The sequence below is a fragment of the Dreissena polymorpha genome, chromosome 15 (genome assembly GCF_020536995.1).
Source record: "Dreissena polymorpha isolate Duluth1 chromosome 15, UMN_Dpol_1.0, whole genome shotgun sequence".
Taxonomy (NCBI): Eukaryota; Metazoa; Mollusca; class Bivalvia; order Myida; family Dreissenidae; genus Dreissena; species Dreissena polymorpha.
The window spans coordinates 63,137,681-63,161,663 of record NC_068369.1 but is presented as its reverse complement, the minus strand read 5'-3'; the positions used below and the strand labels follow the sequence as shown (position 1 = coordinate 63,161,663).

Sequence of the window (23,983 nt, the reverse complement as noted above, 5' to 3'; positions counted from 1 at the left end):
TGTCTGGCTCCCGTCCATTACACAGAGTACTACATTGAGCTAAGTCTACCCAGTATTTTGTCAAAACAATGCCGATTTAAATGCAGTTTTGTTGTTTTGTCCAAGAATACATATTTAACGACAGATTTAGATATAACACATACGTGTTTTTATTTGTTCACTTCCAAAATTCGTATGTTTTCATTAAGAGGGCCGATACAACGGATAGACATTCTAGTGTAATCTACGTCTCTGACTATATTAAGGAGAGTCGATAAACAATATTTTAAATTATCACACACCGTTTTGACGTGTGACCATCTTGTCCTTAAACAAAAACAATAACAACGTACAACTTCATAGTCTGCAAACTTTTGCCAAGTTGGTGTTGCTTATTAAAATGTCATCAGTTATAGCAAATCTATTTGTCTGCATCGTAGGATTTGTTAATGTTTTAAATGCCTCCACTGTGTATAAAGTTGTTCCAACACGAAATGAAGCTGGAAGATACAATGGCATCGGTGGACTGAGCGGAGGTGGGGTAAGTTACGCTCGATTAGTCATAGTCGGCTTGGGTACGGGTGCTGGAGGTTTCGGTAAATGACAAGTTCGGTAAATTGATTTATATAGTAAATGCCGTGGAGGGTTCGGTAAATTGGTTTTTAAAGAGGTGGTATACATACAACGAGTAGTCCAAATAATTAGACGTAAGCTACCCCGCTTACGTCTAAACGGCTACCGTCGTTTTCCTATAGCAAATTGAGTTCAACTTAAACTTCAGTTTTTCTCGTTAAATCTTTGCTAATGCATAAAATTATCATTAATTAGACATAAATGTGAGCGATTACCTCTTAAATGTATAAAAATTGTGCTTTAAACCACGTATGTACATTTTAAAAAATAAACATACACAACACACGAAGTGTGTTTGTCGTTTATAGAATTACATTGAATTATCTTGAACGAAATTATTTTTTGAATAGGTTACACATAACCAATTGTTGTTGTACAACAAACCACATCACTTTTTAGCTTTCTGTACTCTTTAATTAAATGGCACCTATATGTGTGTGTTAAAACTACCAGTTGTATCACGGAGTGTATATTGTTAGGAGATGAATCGAGTATTTGACCCTTACTGTAGTAAATTCAATCTTATGCAAAAACTATTCATCCGATTTTATTGGTTTATACGTTATCTTGTTGCTTATTAATTCCTCTTTCAAAAAATATGCGTTTTAGTATATTCCCGTTGTTATTAATGGATTTATAGCGAGATAAACACAAGAAATACACATTTTATGTTTTACCACCGCGCGTTTTACCGTATTGTGGCTATCGATCTTGTACAATTAGCGTACAGCGAAGCGCCGAGGTTATACATTTTGATGTACCCACTCACGTCTTTTGTTGAATTATAGTTTCATTTCTCGGCCGATTTTGACAAATTATATATCATTAGAAAGCTTACGTTACGTAGTAAACAGATATATAAATATATATTAAGTTTTTCTTCTGATTTCGACAGCCGGCGAGTTATAACTTTAACTTTTGCAAATATCATACCGTTTTGGAGTTTTAGAATCCAGATTTACGGTTGACATGTTCGTACTTAATACCAATGTGTAGCGTTCTTCTGATTTCGACAGCCCGGCGAGTTATAACTTTAACTTTTGCAAATATCATACCGTTTTGGAGTTTTAGAATCTAGATTTACGGTTGACATGTTCGTACTTAATACCAATTTGTAGGTTCTTCTGATTTCGACAGCCCGGCGAGTTATAACTTTAACTTTTGCAAATATCATACCGTTTTGGTGTTTTAGAATCTAGATTTACGGTTGACATGTTCGTACTTAATACCAATTTGTAGCGTTTATATTTGGAGTTCAGTTTTAAAAATTACATCTTGCTTAGGAGAATAGAATTCTGTATACGATAGAAAAAAAATGTTTAAAAACGAAAGTAATTAAGGAATGAAGGCGGAAGAAAGTAGCGCGCGTTCCTAACGCACTGAACTGATGCTACGGTCTTGGCGATTATGCTTTTGATTAGAAACCGGCCATTGAATTTCCTTTGCCATGATTATTATATTTTTTATGGAATATATTGTAGTATTTTGTTCACGAAACATATCAATAAAGCTTATTATAAATAAATTAACGATTTCAGCTCTTGTATATAACACAGAAAGGGTGTTAAATTTATGATGAAACAGCGTATATAGCGGACCCTCTCGATTTTATTCGGCTTTGCATGCATACTTGAAATAAAATGGGTGTCAAAAACATTCATCGTTTGCTGTTAATTATCAACGAGGGAATTATGTATAATTATATGAAATGTTATTTACCTTAAATTATCAATTTATTAAAGATTCTTGAAAATCACGGTCGGTGTTACGCGGGTCATTTCGTATTTTGACATCAGGGCATCATGTCCAACTATTCAAAATCAGATTTTTTTTCACTGGGACGATGACGACTTATATTTAGACAGGTAGACAGATAGTTTATTCAGACTTATACAACAGTACATCGTCTTCAACTCAAATATATAAATTATTTTTAGACGAATTGTTAGTTGATTACACATATAGCAGTGATGATTCTGAGAATGTTGCCATGTTTCTTATCCGTGTAATCTAGAGTCCGTGGTTTGAGCATTTTTATCGCGGTGTTCAATAAAAGATATCTAAATAATCTTGTTTATTGATAGATCTGTGGTTTTATTGCCCCTGTGTTCAGCACAAACCAATTGTCTCGTTATGATCAGATACTGTGCCGACCAATACTAAATAACACTATGGTGTCATACGCCACAGCAGGGACCTATACTTGTGATCATGGAGTCTAAGTGCAAGACTTAAACAAGTATGTTGTTTCGCTTGCGGTTGTTAAAGCCAAAACGGGGCTTCCCAGCTGGCACAGCTGCTGATATTCAGATCTGAATACTTAAACTTATTTAGACCTTATTCTTAACCGTTGCGCGTTTTACGATATCGGATTTTAGGCGGGAATACAACTCAGTGAAACTATTCAATTTCTTATACAACATAAAGCATATTAACAGTTATTGAAATTAACAATATCAGCGACATATTTTTAAAGACTAAACACCTTTTCAAGTATCGAATTTAACATGTCAATAAAATATATTAATACCAAAAAAGGTTTCATTTAATATTGTTCACATTTAATCTTTAAATGAAAGTGTCGCTTTAACTATTTTCAGTGTCTTATTAAGCCGCGAATCGTTTGCTAAAAACAGTTAACAAAAAGGGCTACACGTTCTAATTCTTAATGAAATACAAAAACAAGTATAACATAATTAATAACGTCCATAAACACACACAGCAAGATCAAAGTTTTAATGGAAAACTAATATGACATTCCACGTAAATTATTATTTTCGTCTAAATCGAATACTATATATAGAGAAACAATGTATTTATAACCGACCAATGAGGTAACATTATGCAACTTTCAATTTACACAGTGCTATATGGCAACAATATGGAATTTGAACAGTGGTAGTGTTTTAAGGTCTGGACTATCATTACTTGTAAGTTTGTATAAACATTTTTCTAATGCAATTAGTAAAATAATGTTTATATTTTATGTTTAATAATTTATTGCATGATTATTCTGTGCTGTTATATGAATTTGATGCCGTTAAAGCTTCCGACATGAATTCATGTCGGAACGATGCTATTGCAAAATAACGTTAAACGATATGAGGTCGATGTAAATCGACCTCATATTTATAGGAGTAATATAACGAGGTGTTAATGACACCTATTATTGGCTTACAATAACATTAGGGGCATTTATTTGCGAACTGTGGATAAATTTTGAGTTGAGTAATTAATGCTATGCCTACGGTAAAGAATTAAGGGAAATGAATGAGCTACCTCTGAAAAACGAATTCTGTTAGGATATTGTAGGTAAATTTACGATTTAAATAACGCAATACTGTTGTTTTTTTATAATTGGTGCTTTTATTTAAATAACATAATAGTAATAATAAATAATGATTTATGGCGGAATCAATGTAAGATCTTCAATTAAGTTTAATGCTATTTAAAAAAGTTTCTTGTAAAAAATGATTTTATAAAAATGATTTCAGTTTAAATATAAAGCGCAATAGTATTTTAGACCACCGATAAACACTCAATTTCTCAATATATAAACATGGGGTAGTTTGCCAACATAATGAATATGAAACCAAAGCTCTTGCCACGTGGAGGCCACCTCTTGTAAGAGCCAAATGTTGAATTTTATATTACATGTTTTATTATTTCTTTCTGGTTGAGAAAAACACAAGAAAAAACAATATAGAAAATCTAATACGTGTACGTAATTAATAAAAAGTAATATAATGATACGCGTTATGTTTTATAATTATGTTAAGTTCGCGTGCCATTGAACGTTGAGTTAAGCGAAGAGATACACATAATTGAAAACCGATAAAAATGACATCTAACACAACGCCAGCAGAATGAATACACTGTGTAATAGCAAGCTGCTGTGATGATCACTATCTTATCAACTTAATACACAGGCACCTGGCTACTGTACTGGAACAATGGGTTTTACAGCAAAATAACTGATATCATTTTAAGCCTGAACAAATCCGTTGAATAAAAAAAAAATAACTGATTGACTTTGTAATCCGTTTTATTTACCATATATTATAAATAAGCAACAAGAAAAACATGGATACAATATATATATATAGGACATATTTGAATATTTCATGTCATTAAAAAAAATGAGGGAGTAGTCACATATTAATAAGATCCATTTATGACACAGTACAATATTAATACGACACATTATTATCATTCAGCTTTTCCGCATGCTGATTTAATTTCATTTCATTTCTAATAAAATGAGATACATTTCTGACACAGTACAATTAAATGTGATATATATATATATATATATATATATATATATATATATATATATATATATATATATATATATATATATATATATATATATATATATATATATAGGACAAAGTACAATTTAATGTGACTAAACATGATTAAAAAAGGAAAACGTTTGTTTATTTCACAGTTTGAAAGTTACTGGTCGTGTATGTAAAAACTCGGCCACCAATGTAAAGCGTGTTCACGATCTAAACATACATATGTAGATTATTTTAAGAATAATACCTTATGTGCTAACCTGATTGTAGGAAAAAAGAAGCGAGAAATTTATTTATATAAGAAACAAACATATTTGATCTTAGTATTTTAAACCACCGAAAATTTCTCATTATATAAACATGAGGTAGTTTGCCAACATAATGAATATGTTGCCCAGCTTTTGCCACGTGGAGGCCACCTCTTGTAAGAGCCACATTCTTTTTTTTTATCTGATACGCTTTAATTAAGGTTTTTATCAACTAATTGTTTAAAAACATATATAAAATACAAAACGATCATGACCTAAAGATAAACTTTTAATATATAATTTGCCTCCCTTGATTAGAATATTAATAGGTTGCAAGCCTGGATAATTAATATTAACACTTTGCAAACATCTCTAAATTGATAAAATCAACTCCGTACATTTAAACAGATAATTTAATTAGTGCCACACAAATCAATTAATGTACACGCTTATCGACAAAAGGTGCGATAATCCCTATTCATACCAATTTACCGAAACCTCCACGGCATTTACTGTATAAATCAATTTACCGAACTTGTCATTTACCGAAACCTCCATAACCCTTGGGTACTACTTAAATGCACAGGTCGTTAGCGTGTGGCTATGATATAAATTAGTGAAAACATCATTTTGAATGATAAATAATCATATTATAACGAAAAATTAACTTTTCTGAAAAAAAATATTTCACTATCAAATATATATATAACAAGGTGTGCAAACTCAAAATCACACCAAAACGGGGTGCATCGCTTTGAACAGCCATATCTTCATCAATTGTGCAGCGATTTTCACGATCTCGGTCTTATTCAACGCAGAAATGAATTTCCTTTCTAGAAATGTATATGTCTTGCAAAATTTCACAAATGCTGGGTCAACTTTTAAGAAATAACACGATACACAACACGCATGACCCAGTCATTCTCAGATAAAAACATGGTTCTGTGATGCAGAGGGGTCACCAAAAATGTGTTTTGGACCTTGAAGAAAACGCAGTTTGTAAAAAGTAAGTATTCCACTTTTAAACATTACAACCACATATTTCTGCCAATGCGATGTCACACCTATCATACAGGTTGTAAGCATGGACATGGTTACATGGAATTGATGATGTTCGATCAAGTGCTCAGTATCATGCACAGGGATTGACAAATTGTTTTTCAGCAACTTGCCCTGCAGGGCAAGTAGCTAAGAATTTCCACTTGCCCTGCTGAAATATTTACTTGCCCTGCAATTTATTGAAACACAAGAGATGTGTTCGTCAGAAACACAATGCCCCCTATTGCGCCGCTTTGAAAAAGAATTATTTTTTTGACATTTGACCTTGAAGGATGACCTTGACCTTGAACTTCCACCACTCAAAATGTGCAGCTTCATGAGAACGCTGCTTTGAATTTATTATTTTTTTGGACCTTTGACCTTGAAGGATGACCTTGACCTTGAAGGATGACCTTGACCTTCCACCACTCAAAATGTGCAGCTTCATGATAACACCGCTTTAAAATTATTATTTTTTTACCTTTGACCTTGAAGGATGACCTTGACCTTGAAGGATGACCTTGACCTTGAACTTCCACCACTCAAATTGTGCAGCTTCATGAGAAAGTCGCTTTGAATTTAAATTATTTTTTTTTGACCTTTGACCTTGAAGGATGACCTTGACCTTGAACTTCCCCCACTCAAAATGTGCAGCTTCATGAGATACACATGCATGCCAAATATCAAGTTGATATCTTCAATATTGAACATGAAGTTATGAGCATTTTTCGAAACCTAAATGCAGATTTCGAAACCTAAACGCGGACCCTAAGTTCATGGTCAAGGTCACAGGGGTACAAAATTGTGTGCGTATGGAAAGGCCTTGTTCATATACACATGGATACCAAATATGAAGGTTATATCTCAAGGGACATAGAAGTTATGAGCATTTTTCGAAACCTAAACGCAGATTTTGAAACCTTAACACAGACCCTAAGTTGAAGGTCAAGGTCATAGGGGTAAAAAAATTTGTGCGTATGGAAAGGCCTTGTCAATATACACATGGATACCAAATATGAAGGTTATACATGTATCTCAAAGGACATAGAAGTTATGAGCATGTTTTGAAACCTAAATGTAGATTTCGAAACCTAAACGCGGACCCTAAGTTCAAGGTCAAGGTCACAAGGGTAACAAATTTTGTGAGTATGGAAAGGCCTTGTCCATATACACATGGATACCAAATATGAAGGTTATATCTCAAGGGACATAGAAGTTATGAGCATTTTTCGAAACCTAAACGCAAAGTGTGACGGAAAGACGGACGGACAGACGGACAGTCCGATCACTATATGCCCCCTCTTCGAAAGGGGGCATAAAAATCAGTAACTAATATGTTTAATTGTGATTTTCGATTGGTTATAAAATAGAACTGTTAGTGTTAACTCATGAACTTCAATAAAGTTAATTAACTGTTTTAACACACTTTTGACTCGTTTTTAGCTCATCTATTTTTTGAAAAAAAATTATGAGCTATTGTCATCACCTTGGCGTCGGCGTCGGCGTCCGGTTAAGTTTTGCGTTTAGGTCCACTTTTCTCAGAAAGTATTAATGCTATTGCATTCAAACTTGGTACACTTACTTACTATCATGAGGGGACTAGGCAGGCAAAGTTAGATAACTCTGGCGTGCATTTTGACAGAATTATGTGCCCTTTTTATACTTAGAAAATTGAAAATTTTGGTTAAGTTTTGCGTTTAGGTCCACTTTTCTCAGTGAGTATCAATGCTATTGCATTCAAACTTGTTACACTTACTTACTATCATGAGGGGACTGGGCAGGCAAAGTTAGATAACTCTGGCATGCATTTTGACAGAATTATGTGCCCTTTTTATACTTAGAAAATTGAAAATTTTGGTTAAGTTTTGTGTTTAGGTCCATTTTATTCCTTAAGCATCAAAGCTATTGCTTTCATACTTGCAACACTTACTAACTTTCATAAGGGGACTGTGCAGGCAAAGTAATGTAACTCTGACTGGCATTTTGACAGAATTATGTGCCCTTTTTATACTTAGAAAATTGAAAATTTGATTAAGTTTTGTGTTTAGGTCCACTTTATTCCTACAGTATCAAAGCTATTGCTTTCATACTTGCAACACTTATTAACTATCATAAGGGGACCGTGCAGGCAAAGTTATGTAACTCTGACTGGCATTTGGACGGAATTATGGGCCCTTTATACTTAGAAAATTGAAAATTTGGTTAAGATTTATGTTTTGGTCCACTTTACCCCTAAAGTATCATAGATATTGCTTTCATACTTGGAACACCTAAAAAACTATCATAAGGGTACAGTAAAAGGACAAGTTGCATAACTCTGGTTGTCATTGTTACGGAATTATGGCCCTTTTTTGACTTAGTAACTTTTAATATATGGTTAAATTTTGTGTTTCGATCCACTTTACTTCTTAAGTATCAAGGCTATTGCTTTCAAACTTCAAATACTTTCATGCTATCATGAGGTTACTGTACCTGGCAAGTTGAATTTTACCTTGACCTTTGAATGACCTTGACTCTCAAGGTCAAATTATTAAATTTTGCTAAAATTGCCATAACTTCTTTATTTATGATTAGATTTGATTGATACTTTGACGAAACTACTCTTACCTGACATACCACAATAGACTCCACCCAAACCGTCCCCCGTGCCCTCCCCCCCTCCCCCCACCTCCCCCCTCCCCTCCCCCCTATTTTTTTTTTTTTTTTAAGATCATCTCACAAATGACCACCACACCCTCACACTATACCCCCACCCCACCCCCCCCCCCAATTTTTTTTTTTTTTTTTTTTTTTTTTTTTTAAGATCATCTCACAAATTACCACCACACCCTCACACTATACCCCCCCCCCCCCCCAATTTGTTTTTTTTTTAAACGATTATGTTTGAAATACCGTCCAACCATCGCACCCAAAAAATCCCCCCCCCCATCGCCCTTCCCCCCACCCCCACCCACCCCCCACCCCCCACCCCCCCCCCCCCGCCCCCGATTTTTTTTTTTTTTTTCGCTTTGTTGGAAGATAATGTAATAACTGTCCACAACCCCACACTAACACCCCTCTTCACTCCACCCCTCCCTCCTTTGTGATTGAAAATGAGAGTCCCTTTACCTTTAAAAAGAAAATAGATGAGCGGTCTGCACCCGCAAGGCGGTGCTCTTGTTTTCATTTAGCGCAGTGTGCAATAATCAACATCCGGTAAATTTTTAATCACCGATTAAACGTTGTTTTTTTGGGCAAAAATGTTTTAAAACTTGAAATTTTAATCTTTTCGGCCAGAAATGCCACCCGCCCTGCAGGACGAGCGCTGCCGGAATATTCACTCGTCCGGAGCCGATTTCTACTGATAATTACAAGCAGGCGAGTGGATTTGTCGATCCCTGATGCAGAATAAGATTGCCAATGGTGTGTGTGCGATGGATCTCTTACCAGTATATGCATTTGCTTAATGTGGGCTTATTTAAGCTTCACGCAATATTTAAAATTGGGTTGGAATACTCATTTATAGATAAAAAATGCCATTCTACTGACCCTGAAATTTTTAGGGTTGGTACCTGAAACAGTTTTCGAAGTGAAAGACTGTTTAGCAGATTTTGATTTGTATCAAATAAAACCTTAAATGTAACAATGTCTAGGTTAATTTTGTAAATGATTAAACTAGTGTTAGGCATAAACAAAAATATTGTTTGTTTCCGATGGCCCGACCCCTTCCTAATTTTTTGCCGCCAGTCCTAATCTTTTTTGAGCCCAAAATTAAAAAAAAATCAAACCTTGATTTTTCAGCGCCGCTCAATAAACTTTATCTGCATATTTTTTTTTTCGGCGCATCCTCAGTTCTTGGGCTAACATTTTTAAAATTCCAACATATGGAGGAGCAGAAACTCATAAAAAAAATTTCCCCATTTAAAGCTGCTGCACGAATTATTCGAGGAACATCACTTTCAAGGAAAATCTCGAGACAAAACTATCACTTGCACAGTGAAGTGTAGGACAGATTTGGATAAATTAGCTGAAAGTTTCGAGATCAAAGGCATACATGCCATACATCCCGGATTGTCCCGGAAATGAAGAACGTGTCCCGCAGTCCCGGAAATCTGTCAAATGTCCCGGATTTTACAAAATCCATATAAACATTATCTTTTCTTAGGCTTAACTGCACCTCGAATCTGTGTTCCCACTAATCCGCAGCGTCTCCTTGGCAATGCCTACCCGAATAGGTGACCAGGCTACGTGTCAAAATCGATCAATGAACAGGGGTCCTGTTATCATATCGATTGTCTCACGTTCGCAGTCAAACCGAAAAGGGGGCATTGTTTATTGTGGTTGTTAATTGGCTTTGATATACTATGTTATAATTTCCCTCTGCGTAAGGGCAAAGGAGTTGTTCACACATCTGAAGATTCATGCGGTTGTCAATTAGTCTTGCGTGAATAACCCCGTGTCAATATCAATCTAAAGTTTCAGTGGCCTTGTTATACCAAGCACACTAATTGGTCTGTATTGTGTACTCCTCCACGATAAAATCGTGGACAGTTACTTTGGAGACTTTTGATGAAAACATCGATGTTGTCCTCATGGAAATTGTGCATTTCATGCATAATTCAGTTATAGGAGCCCGGTTTTTCCGTCCAGCACTTTTTAGTTACATCCCAAAAAAACATGTATAATATAAATTTCATGAATGTATTTGAAAAATGTTGTGGCCATATTTGTTAGATTAACATAAAACTTGTTGAAAAATATCATAAAACTACAAAGTTCTACCCTGTTAGTATAAAAATTTGTAACAAATACATGCGGATTCTGGACAAAAAACCTTTTATAGTGCCCATGAGTTCCTGTTTCCATCACTCTACCAAAAAAAACTTGGGCTTCTTACCTTTATTTCAATATTATCAATTAAGGTTATTTCTTGGATATAAAACTTAAAAAAGGCACAAACCTATACAATTTTCAGTCTGACAATCATTATTTTTATGAATGGTGACGTAACAGTTTGTGTGAATATGTTACATCTTGAATACAGATCTCAAACTGTTTTAACATAGCTTGTGTAGCGTCTACAAATGTTTTGATACGAAAAACGATGAGGTCGAAACGCCGTGATGACCAATCAATGCCGTTTATTTCAACGAGAATGTTTTAAAATTTTGTATACAAATCATTTTTGCTAAGTGGTGTCCAATCTGTTACATCATTGACTTTTAACCAATGTAAATTGTCTGTTTTTGCAAAATGCCTTAACATATATTTTTTTTCAATTTATTAAATCGTAGGACTTTCCACAAACTCAGCACTGAAATAAAATTTTGTGGTAAACACACCAGCTTAAAATTCACAAAATGTTGGACATCAAGCTATTTATGATGTAACCAAAAAGTGCTGGAAGGAAAAACCGGGCTCATATCAAAATATTTATTTTTACGTGAGATTAAATTAAAAAAACTACTCACAAACAATGTGTATCTTTATCGTCTTTAAGATAATGAATTATTGAAACAATTACTGTAACGTATACTAATTAAACAAAATGCAAATCCCCTTTTAGGCGGATAAATTATACAATTTTACATTGCTAGGCGCACCTGCCGAATACATCATTTCAACAAGATGGTGGACTTTAAAGAAAATAAATTGTGACTCGGCAACATGGAAAATAAAGATCGAATTAACGATGGAGATCATACACTTAGAAAAGATTAATGAAATGCCTGTGATAATCAACGATGCATAAAATCATTTTAGATGCTAACAACATATTTATTAGTAATGTACTCAATTTATGATGTGAAAAAAAATGCGTACAAAAAATGCATATAATATATCGCTACAGTATATATACATGTCTTGGAAAATCGGCAAATATCCCGTAAAATTGAGCTTAATGTCCAGGAATTGGTCTGAAAATGTATGGCATGTATGTCGAAGGTATATTAAAGCAGTTGCAAACGTGTCAGTTTTACAGTATATTTAATTAATATATTTTTAACAGGTATATATCATGTTGGAATGTGATAGGTATGTTTTAATTTATATGGTGCAGTAGTTTCATATTACCCCACCCACTTATTTATTCAATATTAAAACTTTGTATGACTTGGGACAAAGTTGGGTGAAGGGTTGGGGAATTGAGCTATGCTGGCATGGGCCAATGGATAATCTCTGCCGGATTTTTTCAGAGGGCTGGACTTTGTTTTTTGTTTTTTTTCGAGGATTTTTTTTCTACAGGTATAAAATTGAGGTCGCGGTGGTGTAGTGTCCGCCTAGCGATCGGGAGATCGTGGGTCCAATTCCTACTCAGGGAGCATTCTCATTATCTCCTCCGTAGACACCAAGTACTGGTTCTTCCCGGCAAACGGATCCGACAGTGTCCATAGTTGCCAGTAATACCCCCGTGGGGAGTTCGGAAGTATTGAAAGATAGCTAGATAGGGATTTATTTCTGAATAGCCTGTCTAAAAAATCATTTTTTAACCTCTCTTATCAAAAAAGCTTTGTCTTGTTTCAGGTGGAATGTCCGTTGGAACACAACGTGACTGTTTCCAAATTTAAATATATTATAAAAAATAAATAATATAGTATACACTCCATGATCCCAAAGGACCAGAAAGTATAACAACACTGAATCCCTATAGATACTAAGGGTCAAGCTTACTGTGACTTGTAATAGTTATGCCTTTAATTGGTCATAAAATGGACTATAAATGGACTATTTTAGCTGTTGCCAAAAGTAAACATTAAACTCGGAAATAAGGAAAGCAATAAATGCAATATTAATAGCAAGTTTTTATTTTATAAAAGCATTCAAATTCAGCCATATAGCATTACATACATCATCAAATTTATTGTATATACAGTTGTACACAAAAAATGAGAAGAAGATGCACCATGAACAACATTTTCTAAAAAAAAATATTTTCAAAAATAAAATTATTTGCCTACCAACCTACCCTTATATTTTTTGCCATGTCAGTGGAAACAAACACTTTTTTTAAGGCCTTATAATTAAAATCAAAATCGAACAGTAATCATTAAATAATTGATGTTTTAAACAAATTATCAGTCGGGGTTTTCAATAGTTTCTGAATCTAATTTAAGCAGCAGTAAACCAACTTTATCTTAGATGTTGCCTGTGAAGGTATAATCACATATTGAAGTGGGATACCAGTGCTTCATATAAAGGGAAAGTACACAGATGTTCAATATTTTTGACAATGTTAAGGGTCTGTTCATGTTTTAAACCATATCTACCATCATTTTATACAACTTATTTAAACAAAGTGATCAGATGTTGGCATTTTACATGCAAAAACTCATTTAAAAATAATAAAACTCGTATTCATAACGCAATCCCTCGACTGCGTAGCTTAAATATAAGAAGTCACTAAGGAAGCAAAGAAAATAAATATATACATGTAACTACAAATCAAAATGATTCTAATGTTCCGTGCAATAATTACTTTGAATGACCTGTGTCCTTTTTTATCAATAAATTATTGTTTTGTGGATGACTATCCACACAGAACCATGTTTTTATCTGATAATGATCCGAGAGGGTTACCGATATAGCGTTTCATCAGAGAGGGGGACCGATATGATTATACACTGTGATTAATGTCAACATTTTGGAAAATGGCCTCTATATTATCGAAACTTATACTCAAAAAAGAAAGTTTAGGCAGGTTTTGTTCATAGAGAATTGTGTTTTGTATTCCGTAGCGTGTTTCCAACATCTTATTTGGGCAGAATAAAACTTCGGTATAGTCTTAATTTACTGGGTATGTTTTAGTATATTTTCTGTACCCGGGGTACATTTAAGTATACTTAAGAGTACCTGAGGTACATCAAAGAAGTACCTGAGCAAACAATGACCAATGGAAGGTAAGGGACTTTGCCGTATGTTGAATTGCACTAATTCAAGTTCCTATAGGGTCCCAATATACAACTGTCAACTTTCAAAGCATTTTTCATACCTTTTCTATGTATAAAATTGTGTAAGTCTGGTGGCGATAAATCTGTTTTCTTAGTTTTTGTTAGTCAGATTTCAATAAAAGCATTGTACTTCAATAAATGCTACTCATACATGCATCTTTCAACTCCCCTATGAAATTAACCAAATGGTTGGTAAGTGAAAATAAAATATTAACTGGAAACACCCAAGAAAAATATACGAGAAAAAAGCCGCATTTTCTTGCAATAGACTGTTGTAAAGTTTTAGCAAGTAATCATTATCTGAGTAGTATGTCCATATATGTAAAAAATACTTAAAATACAGAGCTGTCTAATGTGCACACCGCAGTGTGATGTCATTTTACTATGGCATTTTTCCATTCGTTGTAATAGTGATAGAAAATCAGGACATTCTCTCTCTATCATAAGCAAAACTCATGCAACTTTGCAAGATTTTGTGAATGACACTATATTTTGTTATAAAAGAGAAATTACTTACCCATCGATAGGCCATTTCTCTGATATTTTTATATTCAATACCGTGGGGAAAACACTAGGAAACCATGTGGCAGATATTTGGCATGTTTTGGATTACATCGATACGTTGTACCCACAAAACGCAGTACTGGAAGGATACCCCATGAGTCTTTTTCCTGGTGCTTTTTCTAGGAAATCATGAAAACGCTTCTAGTGTGGGGATTGTACCCATAACTCCTCCATGAATCAGAGTCCAAACTTCAGTTAACCCTTTCCCACTCAGAAGCAAAGTGAAAATGGCTATGAGTGTGAAAATAGCATAAAACCAGCACTTCCTGCGAGTAACTCGCAGTCTGTTAAGGTTTTATGCTGTTTGCTTGTCATCAGTATCTAAGGGTTGGAATAGAAGCCTTTAAAACTTGAATCTAGTAAGAAAGATTTTTAATTACATTTAACTTTCTTAGGGACTACAAATGCGTACAAATGCGTATCTAACTCTAAGTGGTAAAGGGTTAAAGTTTTTAACCAGGTTTTCCGAAGGAAAAAACTGGTTATTAGATTGGCGAATGCGGGCGGGCTGGCTGGCTAGCTGGCTGGCGGGCTGGCGGAATAAGCTTGTCCGGGCCATAACTATGTCGTTCATTGTCAGATTTTAAAATCATTTGGCACATTTGTTCACCATCATTGGACGGTGTGTCGCGCGAAATAATTACGTCGATATCTCCAAGGTCAAGGTCACACTTTGAGTTCAAAGGTCAAAAATGGCCATAAATGAGCTTGTCCGAGCCATAACTATGTCGTTCATCGTCAGATTTTAAAATCATTTGGCACATTTGTTCACCATCATTGGACGGTGTGTCGCGCGAAATAATTACGTCGATATCTCCAAGGTCAAGGTCACACTTTGAGTTCAAAGGTCAAAAATGGCCATAAATGAGCTTGTCCTGGCCATAACTATGTCATTCATTGTGAGATTTTAAAATCATTTGGCACATTTGTTCACCATCATGGGACGGTGTGTCCAACAAAAGAATCACGTCAGTATCTCCAATGTCAAGGTCGCCACGACTAAAAATAGATTTAAAAAAAAAAAAAAAAAATACAAAGGGGGTTAATTTTTTTTGGTCATTTCAAAAGTTCAGTTTGAGTTTTCTCCCTTTATCAGATTTTTTTTTCACAATGAAAACCTGGTTTTGTGACAATTTTGTCCCTTGTTTCTGTTGTCACCCTGATTTCTATTCACAGTTCCCTTGATATTCCATCCACCCTCATTTTTCAACCAGCTCTACAACCTTCCCCCAAGTTGTAAACATAAAACCACAAAAATTGAATTTCATGATTTTCCATATTTGCAAATGATTTTGGTTCTCATTTTATCGGAGCAAGGACGTATATTCCTAGGTTTTTCTTGTTTGTGATGGTTTTCTTTGAATGTTATACATAAAATACAAGCTGAACTGTCACAAGTCTTTAAAGATGTGCTTGTATACAGTGCATATATTATTCTGTTGTCATGGTATCTTTCTGCAAATTGTAGTAACTGTTGTATGCTTGCAGAAAGACGTTTATGTAGTTAAAACAGATAATCTCGAGAGAAGATTTTTAGGAATTGGCGGCCTTAGTGCTGGAGTAAGAAAAACTCTTTACCTTTTACAAAATAAATCTTGTCTTGGGGTGTGAATGTAATAAACAGTGCTTTGATTTTCATCCATTTGTGAGAGGTGTGAACAATCATTATTTTTGTAATTTTTCATTTCACATATTTGAGTAAAACATGCTTTGATCCGTTGGAATAAATATTTTTAGCCTGTCTTATTTATTTCAGCAACCAATATATGTTGCCACAAATTGCATCCCATATAATCATTCGCTTAATTTTGCACAAGTTTTGCTCCTGTTTCACTGCTGTCCATGCATCACTTATTTTAACCATTTAGCAATTAGATTGATATTTGTTTGTTATATTTATTGTAATCATGTTATTAAAAACATCATGTCCTTAATTAACAGACTGTTGATGAAATTGAAAACTATCTGTGTATAATAAGAATTCATCAAATTATAATCCACTCAAAATAATATTAAAGTCTTTAAATAATTTGTGTAAACATACCCACAGGTTGATATAATTTTTTGTGGCTAAAAGTTGTTGATTTGTATTGCAGGCAACATCAAAACTTTTGATGAATTATCCAGAAGAACAAAGAAATCAAATTCTCGATTATCTCTTCAAGGTAGGGTATCACGCTGTTTGTTAGAATGTACTTACAAACTTGGATGTGTAATTTGAGCAAAAGATTCCAGGGTTTCTGATATTGTTTAGTCTTAAGTGTCTGAACATGATGTTGCAGCAAGCAGGCTTAACATTGTCAATTAAAGCAGGCAATTTTAATCTAAATTCAAATAATCTACCATGTGGTGAAGTTATATAAATGGTGACTTAATATGCTCCAGTAACTATCTAAACAAGATTTCTCGTAATACAGATAAGCGCAGTCTACAATTATGGTGTCAGTATTGAAATTTGCCACAGTAAAAAAAAGTGTCACCACATTTGTTAATTTGTCGCATTTTGCAACAATTGCAAACAACCGTGAAATCTCTGCTATTTTACCTGCCATATTTCAGCCAGGGTTTGGAGCCTCCCTTCAGATGTTAAAGGTGGAGATAGGAGGAGATGCACAAAGCACCGGTGAGTGGAAAGTTGGCATCATTAGATCAATAGAATCTTTAAGTATCAAATTGGCACTGACATTTTGCCTTAATCCCAAGTTCTTTCATATATTTTTAGCATTATAGATGACCATTGAGTTTTCAAATGACATATAAACAAAAATAGAGAGTATTTAGGAAGTTTAATGCAGCTGTCAGAATATTAGTATTAGAGTACACATGGCATAACACAACAATAAATGTTGAGAACTGCTATGGAAAAGTCCATTGAAATCTTTGGGTGTAATATGTCATTTGAAATCTTAAACCTCACACAAATCTCAGATTCTGTCACTATACATCATAGGCTTGTGAATTAATTTCATAGAGCTGATTGTATAGTATACGGATATTTGTTGTACCCTTCAGATTGTATTATAGGGTAATGCCTGTTTTGATAGAGTGACTGTGATGAAAAGTGAAATTAAGAATGACCCAAAAATACCTTATGGGGGCCTAATTTTTTCAGACGGTAGTGGTGCAGGACTAGTGGCTTTAAACAGATTTGGTCACCTCTGCTCATATTAAGTATATTGCTGGTCAGTCTTGTAGAGTAGAAAACCCCTATTGATTTTGAGATCAAGAGATTAAAGGTGGAGATCCTATGACCATGCAATATTAATAAAATATATTGACAATTGCACTGATGGACAAGCTGGGTGCAGCTTGCTGACAAAAATGTTTTGAAAACTGGATGTAGATATATAATTGTAATTCAGATGGTACAGAAGCATCTCACATGCACTACCCCTGGGACGAGAATTATCAGAGAGGCTATGAGTGGTGGCTCATGGTAGAGGCAAAGAAGGTGAGAATATGGTCCCTGGACTCTGTCTAAGCCAGTCTATATGAGAGGAGCGACACTGTCTATAACAGTCTATATGAGAGGGTGTGACTTTGTCTATATGAGAGGGGGTGAACTCTGTCTATACCAGTCTATATGAGAGGGGCGACACTTTCTATAACAGTCTATCTGAGAGGGGGAGACTCCGTCTATACCAGTCTATATGAGAGGGGTTGACTCTGTCTATACCAGTCTATATGACAGGGGCTGACTCTTGTCTATAAGAGTCTATATGAGAGGGGATTAATCTGTCTATACCAGTCCATATGAGAGGGGAGAACTCTGTCTATACCAGTCTATATGAGAGGGGAGAACTCTGTCTATACCAGTCTATATGAGAGGGGAGAACTCTGTCTATACCAGTCTATATGAGAGGGGAGAACTCTGTCTATGCCAGCCTATATGAGATTGGGTGAACTCTGTCTATGCCAGCCTATATGAGAGGGGGTGACCCTGTTTTTCCCAGGCTATATAAAAGGAGATGACTCTGTTTATACCAGTCTATATAGTCTATATGAGAGGGGTTGACTCTGTCTATGCCAGTCTATATAAGAGGGCGTGACTCTGTTTATACCAGTCTATATGAGAGGGGGTGACTCTGTTTCGACCAGTCTATATAAGAGGGGGTGACTCTGTTTATACCAGTCTCTATGAGAGGGGGTGACTCTGTTTATACCAGTCTATATAAGAGGAGGTGACGTTGTTTATACCAGTCTATATGAGAGGGGGTGAGTCTGTTTATGACAGTCTATATAAGAGGGGATGACTCTGTTTATACCACTCTTTATGAGAGGGGGTGACTCTGTCTATGCCAGTCTATATGAGAGGGGTGACTCTGTTTATACCAGTCTATATGAGAGGGGAGAACTCTGTCTATACCAGTCTATATGAGAGGGGAGAACTCTGTATATACCAGTCTATATGAGAGGGGAGAACTCTGTATATACCAGTTTATATGAGTGGGGATGAATCTGTCTATACCAGTCTATATGAGAGGGGGTGACTCTGTCTATACCAGTCTATATCAGAGTGAGTGAACACTGTCTATACCAGTCTATATGAGATTGGGTGAACTCTGTCTATGCCAGTCTTTATAAGAGGGGGTGACTCTGTCTATGCCAGTCTATATGAGATTGGGTGAACTCTGTCTATGCCAGTCTATATAAGAGGGTGTGAACTCTGTCTATACCAGTCTATATGAGAGGGTGTGAACTCTGTCTATGCCAGTCTATATGAGATTGGGTGAACTCTGTCTATGCCAGTCTACATGAAAGGGGGTGACTCTGTCTATGCCAGTCTATATGAGATTGGGTGAACTCTGTCTTTGCCAGTCTATATGAGAGGATGTGAACTCTGTCTATGCCAGTCTATATAAGAGGGGGTGACTCTGTTTATACCAGTCTTTATGAGAGAGGGTGACTCTGTCTATGCCAGTCTATATGAGAGGGTGACTCTGTTTATACCAGTCTATATGAGAGGGGAGAACTCTGTCTATACCAGTCTATATGAAAGGGGAGAACTCTGTATATACCAGTCTATATGAGAGGGGAGAACTCTGTATATACCAGTCTATATGAGAGGGGATGAATCTGTCTATACCAGTCTATATGAGAGGGGGTGACTCGGTCTATACCAGTCTATATCAGAGTGAGTGAATACTGTCTATACCCGTCTATATGAGATTGGGTGAACTCTGTCTATGCCAGTCTATATGAGAGGGGGTGACTCTGTCTATGCCAATCTATATGAAATTGGGTGAACTCTGTCTATGCCAGTCTATATGGGATTGGGTGTGAACTCTGTCTATGCCAGTTTATTTAAGAGGGGGTGACTCTGTTTATACCAGTCTTTATGAGAGAGGGTGACTCTGTCTATGCCAGTCTATATGAGAGGGGTGAACTCTGTCTGTACCAGTCTATATAAGAGGGGTTTGAACTCTGTCTATACCAGTCTATATGAGAGGGAGTGACTCTGTCTATGCCAGTCTCTATGAGTGGGGGTGAACTCTGTCTATACCATTCTATATAAGAGGGGTTGAACTCTGTCTATACCAGTCTATATGAGAGGGGTTAACTCTGTCTATACCAGTCCATATGAGAGGGAGTGGCTCTGTATATACCAGTCTATATTAGAGGGGAGAACTCTGTATATACCAGTCTATATGAGAGGGGATGAATATGTCTTTACCAGTCTATATGAGAGGGGGTGACTCTGTCTATACCAGTCTATATCAGAGTGAGTGAACACTGTCTATACCAGTCTATATGTGATTGGGTGAACTCTGTCTATGCCAGTCTATATGAGAGGGGGTGACCTTGTTTATACCAGGCTATATAACAGGAGGTGACTCTGTTTAAACCAGTCTTTTTGAAAGGGGGTGACTCTGTCTATGCCAGTCTATATGAGAGGGGTGACTCTGTTTATACCAGTCTATATGAGAGGAAAGAACTCTGTCTATACCAGTCTGTATGAGAGGGGGTGACTCTGTCTATACCATTCTATATAAGAGGGGTTGAACTCTGTCTATACCGGTCTATATGAGAGGGGTTAACTCTGTCTATACCAGTCCATATGAGAGGGAGTGGCTCTGTCTATACCAGTCTATATGAGAGGGTGTGAACTCTGTCTATGAAAGTCTATATAAGAGGGTGTGAACTCTGTCTATACCAGTCTATATGAGAGGGGGTGAACTCTGACTATACCAGTCTATATGCAAGGGAGTGACTCTGTCTATACCAGTCTATATGAGATTGTGTGAACTCTTTCTATACCAGTCAATATGAGAGGGTGTGAACTTTGTCTATACCAGCCTATATTAGAGAGCGTGAACTCTGTCTATACCAGTCTATATGAGAGGGAGTGACTCTGTCTATACCAGTCTATATGAGAAGGTGTGATCTCTGTATATGCCAGTCTATATAAGAGGGTGTGAAATCTGTCTATACCAGTCTATATGAGAGGAGGTGAACTCTGTTTATACCAGTCTATATGAGAGGGGTGACTGTCTATACCAGTCTATATCAGAGTGAGTGAACACTGTCTACACCAGTCTATATGGGATTGGGTGAACTCTGTCTATACCAGTCTATATGAGAGGGGATGAACTCTGTCTATACCAGTCTATATGAGAGGGAGTGACTCTGTCTATACCAGTCTGTATGAGAGGGTGTGAACTCTGTATATGCCAGTCTATATAAGAGGGTGTGAAATCTGTCTATACCAGTCTATATGAGAGGAGGTGAACTCTGTTTATGCCAGTCTATATAAGAGGGGGTGACTCTGTCTATACCAGTCTATATCAGAGTGAGTGAACACTGTCTATACCAGTGTATATGAGATTGGGTGAACTCTGTCTATACTAGTCTATATGAGAGGGGATGAACTCTGTCTATGCCAGTTTATATGAGAGAGAGTGACTCTGTCTATACCAGTCTATATGAGAGGGTTTGAACTCTGTCTATACCAGTCTCTATGAGAGTGGTGAACTCTTGTCTATACCAGTCTATATGAGATGGGTTGAACTCTGTCTATACCAGTCCATATGAGAGTGACTGAACACTGTCTATACCAGTCTATATGAGATTGGGTGACCTCTGTCTATACCAGTCTATATGGGAGGGGTGAACTCTGTCTATGCCAGTCTATATGAAAGGGAGTGACTCTGTCTATACCATTCTATATGAGAGGGTGTGAACTCTGTCTTTGCCAGTCTCTATGAGAGGGGGTGAACTCTGTCTATACCAGTCTATATGAGAGGGGTTGAACTCTGTCTTTACTTGTCTCTATGAGAGGGGGTGAACTCTGTCTATACCAGTCCATATGAGAGGGAGTGAACTCTGTCTATACCAGTCTATATGAGAGGGGTTGAACTCTGTGTATACCAGTCTATATGAGTGGAGTTGACTCTGTCTATACCAGTCTATATGACACGGGTGGGGTGTTATTTACCTATGTAGAGGTGTTCTGCCTTCATAACCCTTGAAAGGAGATATCATGGAAAAGGCAAATAAGGATATAACATGATCCCCAGAATTCCTATTAATTTTCAATGCATTTACGCATAATTTTAATTAACATTCATTACCTTTGGTTAACTATTATTCTAAATCCTAAAGTATTCTGAAATTGGGAATAAATGTGAATCCTGTCTTTTCAGAGAAATAGTGACATCTTGCTTTATTGTCTTCCCTGGGCATTCCCAGCCTGGGTTGGGGCCGGAAAGAGGGACCCCTACAATGACCCTGAACTGACGGCCTCCTACGTTGTTAAGTTTATCCAGGGGGCCAGAAAATACTATAATCTCACCATGGCCTATGTAGGGGTATGTTTTGGGGCCAGGTTTTACTACAATTGCATCATTGACTATGTAGGGGTAGGTTATGGGGCCAGGTTTTATTACAATCCCACCATGGACTATGTAGAGGTAGGTTATGGGGCCAGGTGTTTACTACAATTCTACCATTGAATATGTAGGGGTAGCCATAGGTTATGTGGCCAGGAAATACTACAATACCACCATGGACTATGTAGGGGTAGGTTATGGGGCCAGGAAATTCTACATTCCCGCCATGGACTATGTAGGGGTAGGTAATGGGCCTGGTTATTCCACAATCTTACCATGGACTATGTAGGGGTATGTTATGGGGCCAGGTTATACCACAATCTTTACATGGCCTATGTAGGTGTAGTTGATGGGGCCAGGAAATACTACGCTATTACCATGGACTATGAAGGGGTAGGTTATGGGGCCAGAAAAGACTACAATCCAACCATAGTCTATGTAGGTGTAAGTTATGGACTATGAAAGGGGAGGGGGTAGGTTATGGGACTAGGGAATTATACATTCATATCATGTCATATGTTGTGGAAGGTGGATGGGACTATGGGATTATACATTCAAATCATGTCATATGTTGTGGTAGGCAAATGGGGCTATGGAATTATACATTCATATCATGTCATATGTTTGGGTAGGCAAATGGGACTATGGAACTATACATTCATATCATGTTATATGTTGGGGTAGGCAAATGGGACTATGGAATTATACATTCATATCATGTCATATGTTGGGGTAGGCAAATGGGACTATGGCATTATACATTCATATCATGTCATATGTTGGGGTAAGCGAATGGGGCTATGGCATTATACATTCATATCATGTCATATGTTGGGGTAGGCGAATGGAACCATGGCATTATACATTCATATCATGTCATATGTTGGGGTATGCAAATGGGACTATGGCATTATACCTTCATATCATGTCATATGGTTGGGTAGGAAAATGGAACTATGGAATTATATATTCATATCATGTTATATGTTGGGGTAGGCAAATGGGACTATGGCATTATACATTCATATCATGTTATATATGTTGGGGTAGGCAAATGGGACTATGGAATTATACATTCATATCATGTCATATGTTGGGGTAGGCGAATGGGACTATGGCATTATACATTCATATCATGTCATATGTAGGGGTAGGCAAATGGGACTATGGCATTATACATTCATATCATGTCATATGTTGGGGGTAGTCGAATGGGACTATGACATTATACATTCATATCATGTCATATGTTGGGGTAGGCAAATGGGACTATGGCATTATACATTCATATCATGTCATATGTTGGGGTAGGCAAATGGGACTATGGCATTATACATTCATATCATGTCATATATTGGGGTAGGTGAATGGGACTATGGCATTATAAATTCATATCATGTCATATGTTGGGGTAGGCAAATGGGACTATGGCATTATACATTCATATCATGTCATATGTT

The 23,983-nt window shown here is 36.3% G+C and overlaps 1 protein-coding gene across 2 annotated transcripts in view; it reads left to right on the top strand.

Moving 5' to 3' along the window:
* The first annotated feature begins 258 nt into the window (after positions 1-258).
* Positions 259-23,983, top strand: part of LOC127860432 (galactocerebrosidase-like) — a 48,673-nt gene continuing 24,948 nt past the window's right edge. The window contains exons 1-6 of one of the 2 annotated variants that reach the window (XM_052398510.1): positions 259-520; positions 16,183-16,254; positions 16,791-16,859; positions 17,254-17,317; positions 18,057-18,145; positions 22,338-22,502. In XM_052398510.1, the coding sequence (XP_052254470.1) occupies positions 380-520; positions 16,183-16,254; positions 16,791-16,859; positions 17,254-17,317; positions 18,057-18,145; positions 22,338-22,502 (600 nt within the window). In that variant the 5' untranslated portion in view covers positions 259-379. The remainder of the gene's footprint in view (positions 521-16,182; positions 16,255-16,790; positions 16,860-17,253; positions 17,318-18,056; positions 18,146-22,337; positions 22,503-23,983) is intronic. The other variant, XM_052398511.1, reaches the window with a different exon arrangement.